Source organism: Myotis davidii, unplaced genomic scaffold, assembly GCF_000327345.1.
Source record: "Myotis davidii unplaced genomic scaffold, ASM32734v1 scaffold663, whole genome shotgun sequence".
In the NCBI taxonomy this organism is placed as follows: Eukaryota; Metazoa; Chordata; class Mammalia; order Chiroptera; family Vespertilionidae; genus Myotis; species Myotis davidii.
This window is the reverse complement of record NW_006295816.1, coordinates 1919714-1925929: the sequence shown is the minus strand read 5'-3', so window position 1 is coordinate 1925929 and position 6216 is coordinate 1919714. Positions and strand designations below refer to the sequence as shown.

Sequence of the window (6216 nt, the reverse complement as noted above, 5' to 3'; positions counted from 1 at the left end):
AAAATTGTTTGGGGAAGCTTAATGTCTCCCTGTTTTTATTGCTTTGCATCTAGGAAAGTACAAATTCTGTAGCAGTTCCTGGCCCTGGCAAATCTCCTGGGAAGCTTTTAAAAAGATACTCTCCCAGGAGACCTATCCCAATCCAATTAGATCAAATTCTCTAGGGGTGGGGCCCAGGCATTCGTGCTTTGTTTTTTAATTATTAGTTATTGACTTGAGAGAGAGGAACATCGGTTCGTTGTTGTGCTTATGTATGCATTCATTGTTTGATTCTTGTACGCGCCCTGACCAGGGGCTGAACCGGCAACCTGCCGGGAGAGGGTGGAGAGGAAATCCGGAGATGCTCTGACCAACCGAGCCCCTCAGGGTCCGGCGTTCGTGTTTTGTTTCTGTTTTAAGCTCCCCAGGTCACTCTTTGTGCAGTCAGATTTGAGAATTACTGTTTTAGAGCCTGACAGTATAGTATTAAAACGTGGCTAAAAGGATGTTTTTCTTAGCAACAACTGATGTGCTTACCTCCTTTACAACCCGACAGACATTTACAACGCTCTCCACGCTCCAGGGCCACCCACAGGCAGAGAAGTGACCAAGGCCAACGTGCCTTCCTCTCCCTGGACATAAGCCTCTAGCTGCGGGGGGTCTGGGTCTCTGGTCCACTCGGGACTGGGACTCGGAGGAAGCGGGGGCGGGGGTTCTTTAATAGAAATTGTTCTCGCTTTTAAGTTAGTTTGCCATACGGAGGGCTATAAAAATGTAATTCAGGGAGGAGAGGGTGGTTGGAAGGCTCCTGGCCGGGCATCAGGACACCTGTGTAAGCCACCAGGTGGTCACATGACCTCAGCCAGGTCACTGAGGTGGGCGGGGGCGGTGGTCCCCCCTGTGGCCATGTCGGTGTCCACAGGGTGTCGTGGCCCCGCGAACCTGCGCTCTCAGTCCCGGCCCGGCCCGATCCCGGTGCCCTCCCGGGGGTCCGGCAGAGGGCAGTGACCGGCGATCTGTGCGTCCGGGGGCCCCGGAGAAACCGGTAGGTCCGACTGCCAACCCACGTGGCCTGGGGGCGCCGGGAGACTGGCGAGCTGTCATCCGTGGAGGGAGGGGCTTGGAAACGGCAGGTCGGGGGAAGGGGTCCTGCCGTCCGCGCTGCCTTTTGCGGTCGGAGGACAGGTTCTCCCGGGGGTCCTTTAGCGGTTGGTCCCCAGCTGGGGGATACAAAAGCGAGGCCTGGAGCCCCCCTTGGCGGGGAGGGCGAAGTCCTGGAGCGGGCAGTGGCCGGGAAGGACCCGCCCCCCAGTGCACGCTCGCCGCCCGCGGAGTTCTCTCCAGGACCCGCAGAGGTGACTGGGCTGAGCGGGGCAGCCCCTGATCGTGCCTTGGGCCTTGGGACTTGCCCACCGGGGTGCTCGGGCTCAGGCTGTTGGGCCGCCCCTCGTCCTGGGTGAGCCCCCTCTCTGGGCTCGGGCTCGCGAGGGCCGGGCGCGCAGCCTTTGTCAGGGAGGGGCGTGGCCAGCTCTCAGCCCCGAGTCAGCATCCTGCGGAAGCGCCCCCGCTCAGCCTCACCTGGCCCTGTCTGCGCCTCTCTCCCCGAGGCCACTCCCCAAAGGGTCAAGGCTGGATGGAACTCGCTCTAAGCAGGAAGAGGGAGCCAGCTGGGAGGGGCTTTGGCCAGGCCCTCTCCCCTTCAGGGCGGGCGCCTGAGGGAGGGAGGTGCCTGCTGGCCTGGCGCCTGTCACAGCTGAGCACCTTTAGGCAAAGTAGCCCGGCGGCCCCGAGAAGCTGCTTGAGGGGGGCCCCCGGGAGCCCCTGGGACTGGTTCCCAGAGCCCGCTCTTGCTCAGCGCTTCAGGCTCAGCCTCGCAGGAGCCTCACTGTCCAGCTTAGGGATCCAGAGGTGGGCGGGGTGGGCTTTGCTCCCTGCCTAGTGTCCAGGGTAAGTGTCTGGAGAGCTGTTTGCTGCATCAGGGCTTCTGGCTGGGTCCCCAGATTGGCCGTGGAGATGCTGAGATGTTGCATGGTCTCAGGTGGCAGGGGAGCTGTGGTGAAGGGGCGTCCACCAGCCCTGGCCAGCGGACTCTACCCCCACTCCATGTGGGCACTACTCAGCCAGGCTTGACTCAGATACCTTGAAGCCACAAGGTGTCAGTGGGTAGTGGCCCCAGGGGCCATTGGGTAAGCTGCTGTAGACCTTGCGTGGGTCTGTGAGCCGGAGATGCAAGGCCAAAGGGCAGGAACATGTGGCAGACCAAGGAGTTCCACTTGGGAGAGACTTCCAGCAGCAGCAGAGAGCGAATGAATGGTCTGTTCTTGCGAGTCCAGGGCCCAGGAGGAGCCAGGTAGCCTGGAGGAACGCCCCGCCCTAGCCCCGTAGACAGCTCTTGGGCCCATTTTCACAGGTGGGTCACTTCAGGCCAGAGCTCACTGACTTCAGAAAGTCAGAAACAGGTTTTCTCAGGCCGGTTCCCTCTGGGCCTGGCTCGGGGGGAGCAGACTCTCAGTGTTTTACAGGACAGAGACCAGGGGGGGGGGGCCTGTAAGTGCAGCTGCACGTGGTCTGAATGCTAAGTAAGAACAGTCCTCATGTGCGAATGGCAGCAGCTGAGTGCTGTACCGTGCCTACTCCGCACCGGGGTAACCAGGTTACATGGATGATCTCATTTAATTCTCCACACCCCGATGAGTCTGTGTTACCACTGTCCCCATTTTATAGATGAGGAAACTGAGACTGATAAAAGCAAACCAGGTCAACCCAGGTCCCTCTCCAGCGACGTTCCTGACACTCGATTCCTAGCGGGGACAAGTCTCCCTGCAGGCAAGGCCCCCAGAGAACATACTGCAAGTGCCTACATATCCAGAAAGAAAACTATTGCTCAACTCCGTTGTTTTAAAAAATATACTTTTATTGATTTCAGAGAGGAAGGGAGAGGGAGAGAGAGAAACATCGATGAAGAGAGAGAATCATTGATTGGCTGCCTTCTGCACACCCCACACTGGGGATGGAGCCCGCAACCCGGGCAGGTGCCTTGACTGGGAATTGAACCGTGACCTCCTGGTTCACAGGTCGATGCTCAACCACTGAGCCACGCCGGCCGGGCTCAACTCCGTTTTGAATGGAGGAATGTTAGGATGTTCAGTGAAAGGTATCAGGACAGAGAATTGTTTCAATGCCCAGCTCTCATGCCTCCTTCCTGCGGTGACATGGGGCCAGGCACTTACTCTCCCAGACGAGTTCCTTCATCTCTAGAGCTGGCCCGGGAGGAGCGCCTGCCTGGAGAGCAGTGATCGGGAATAGCTGACTTAATTCACAGCACCTTAGCACGCTGCCTAGGCATTCAATGAGCTTTACGTGCTGATATCAGTTTGTTAAAAAAGTTACATTTTATATACATTTAAAAAAAGACCAGAAGGAAATACACTAAAGTGTGAACAGTGGGAAATGTGTATGGTGGGAAAATGACATCTTTTCTTTATACTTTTTTGTCCTTTCCAAGTTTTCGACAATGAATAGATACCATGAATTCTTCTTTTTATGATCAGGAAAAGAAAAATGAGAGAGAGAGAGAGTGTGTCACCACAACCTGGGCATGTGCTCTGGCCGGGAATCGAACCTACGACCTTTCAGTGCACAGGACGTTACTCAACCAACTGAGCCACATAGGTCAGGGCAACCAGCTTCATTATCCAGGGGGGACCCTCAGAGTCCATTCCCCAGAGGACTGAGTTAGCGGGTCCTGGGAGGGATGCTCACTCGCTGTTAAGGATGCCGGCGTTCCCTGCCAGCGCCCCCCCTCCCCCCTGATGATGCCTTCCCTTTGCCCCACAGGAGGTCCGAGGGGATGGCTGCGGACATGCAGAGGAAGAGAAGCATCGAGTGCCCCCAGGGCACCTTGGCTCCAGCCGATGGGCAGAGTGTGGAGAGAGCAGAGAGCCCCACCCCGGGGCTGGCCCAGGGAATGGAGCCAGGTACGGGCAGGGTGTGCACAGCTGGCCGCTAGAGCAGCCCAGGTGGGCCCAATACCCTCCCTCTCTCCCTCCCATGCAATCCCGTGTGTACTCAGCTCACTGGGCGTTTGTCAGAGGCAGGGGGTCCTGCAGGGGACCGAGCTCAGTCTGCCCTGGGCTGTCTGCCGCCAGCTGGGCCCTCCTCCCTCCCGTGTCTGCAGTGAACCTGGGGGCTCCGCTCCAGCGAGGAGGTGTGAATGTCGCCTCCTCGTGAGGCAGGCCTGCTCTGTACAGAACACTCGTTATTTTGTAATTTTATTTTTTATGTGTGTATTACCCATCTCCCTCTGAGCTCTGAGCGCAGAGCAGTTGTGTCCTCAATGCCTAGTACAGAGCTGAACTCATAATAGAGACCCAAAATATATCTGTTGAGTTATTCTGTCAAAAAAACCCCCCAGAAATCAGAAGAGGAAGACTGACAAGGCCCCTGGGGGAGTTACAGGCTAGTGGCCCTGTCAGTGGTGTGGCCTCTCCCAGGGGGAGACGCAGTGAGCACAGGAGGCACCCAGGGGCAGGGGGACCGGGCACACAGCAGTGAACAGCCAGCTTCCGGCCCGTGGGGGGACCCCATCACAGTGAGGGAGGGGACAGTAACCGACAAGTGTCACAGGAGACACTCAGGAGGGAGGCACACAGTGCTGGGCTTGGAGGTCGGCTGAGGAGGCAATGAGCATCTTTGCTGAGAGCTGACAGAGCCAGCCATGCGAGGGGCCGGTGCCTTCCGGGCGGAGGGAAGCGCAGGTGCAGAAGCCCTGGGGTAGGTGGCGGTGTTGAGTGTGGCCAAGGAGCAGGTGGACAGAGGCCCGTGTGCCTGGGATGACAAGGCTATCAGATGCGAGTGAGAGAGGCGGGCAGACAGCAGCTGCCCCAGCCATGAGGGCCTGCCCCCCGTGTGATTGGTGGAGGAGCCTGGTGGCCTGTGAGCCGCAGGCGGACAGTGAGTCACAGAGGGAAGAGGGACAGGCAGTCATGCGAGGGCCTCTGGGAGACACCTTGCTGGTGAGGGGCCTGCCGGCGGCTGCTGCTCTAAGCACTGGTGCTCTTGGCTGGCAGGTGCCGGGCAGGAGGGTGCCATGTTCGTCCACGCCCGTTCCTACGAGGACCTGACTGAGCCGGAGAATGGGGCGGCTCCTGGGGAGAACTCCGAGGAGGGTGCCGGGGGCCCACCCCCACTGCCCGCGGACATGCGCCAGATCAGCCAGGACTTCAGTGAGCTGAGCACCCAGCTGACAGGCGTGGCCCGGGACCTGCAGGAGGAGATGCTGCCGGGAAGCTCGGAGGACTGGGCGGAACCCCCGGGGGCCTCCGGGAGGCCGGCCACAGAGCCCCCCAGGGAGGGTGCCGGAGACAGCGAGGAGGAGGAGGCCGCGGAGGCCTGGCGGCTGCACCAGAAGCACGTGTTCGTGCTGAGCGAGGCGGGGAAGCCCGTGTACTCCCGCTACGGGTCCGAGGAAGCCCTGTCCAGCACCATGGGGGTCATGGTGGCCCTCGTGTCCTTCCTGGAGGCCGACAAGAACGCCATTCGCTCCATCCACGCGGGTGAGCCACCTGAGGGGGCTGGGAGGGCTCCCCAGCCATGGGCACTTCCCAGCGGGTCTTGGACTCCCGGGGCCCAGAGGATGGGCTGTGCGCTGTGGCCCAGGGCAGGCCCTCCACTCACTGATCAGCGAACAACCACCCTGACTGCCCCCTAGGGCTGTCGAGGCCAAAGGTGGCTCTGATGTGGGTTTTGCCCTTGGAGAGGGTGGGAAGCCTGGGGAGGTGTCCCAAAAACCCCAGGTCTTGAGACCCCCCTCCCCGATCTTTTGCCATTTAGCTCAGGAAGCGTGTTTTTCTGAAGTGCTCCCTGCTTTCAGCGGGTGCTAGTCTGTGAGGCAAGTTGCAGGGACAGGCCTGGCTCCCTCAGGGAAAGGGGGCCGTGAGCCGCTGTTTCTCTCACCATCCTGAAGCCCCTACTGTGTGCAGAGCTCAGAGGAAGGGTGGAGAGGATGTGGAAAGCGACAAGCTGCCAGGAGGCAGGGCTCTGAAGGAGTTGGGTGAGGCCAGTCCAGGAGGGCTTCCTGGAGGGGGCTGCAGCCGACCTCCCCTCTCCCCTCCCCTCCCCCCCAGATGGCTACAAGGTCGTGTTCGTGCGCCGGAGCCCCCTGGTGCTGGTGGCGGTGGCGCGCACGCGGCAGTCGGCGCAGGAGCTGACGCAGGAGCTGCTCTACATCTACTACCA

The 6216-nt window shown here is 59.9% G+C and overlaps 1 protein-coding gene across 1 annotated transcript in view; it reads left to right on the top strand.

Moving 5' to 3' along the window:
* The first annotated feature begins 857 nt into the window (after positions 1-857).
* MON1A (MON1 homolog A, secretory trafficking associated) overlaps positions 858-6216 on the top strand; it is a 6976-nt gene continuing 1617 nt past the window's right edge. The window contains exons 1-4 of the mRNA XM_006770604.2: positions 858-1024; positions 3817-3956; positions 5049-5534; positions 6105-6214. Coding sequence (XP_006770667.1) covers positions 3830-3956; positions 5049-5534; positions 6105-6214 — 723 coding nt within the window. The 5' untranslated portion in view covers positions 858-1024; positions 3817-3829. The remainder of the gene's footprint in view (positions 1025-3816; positions 3957-5048; positions 5535-6104; positions 6215-6216) is intronic.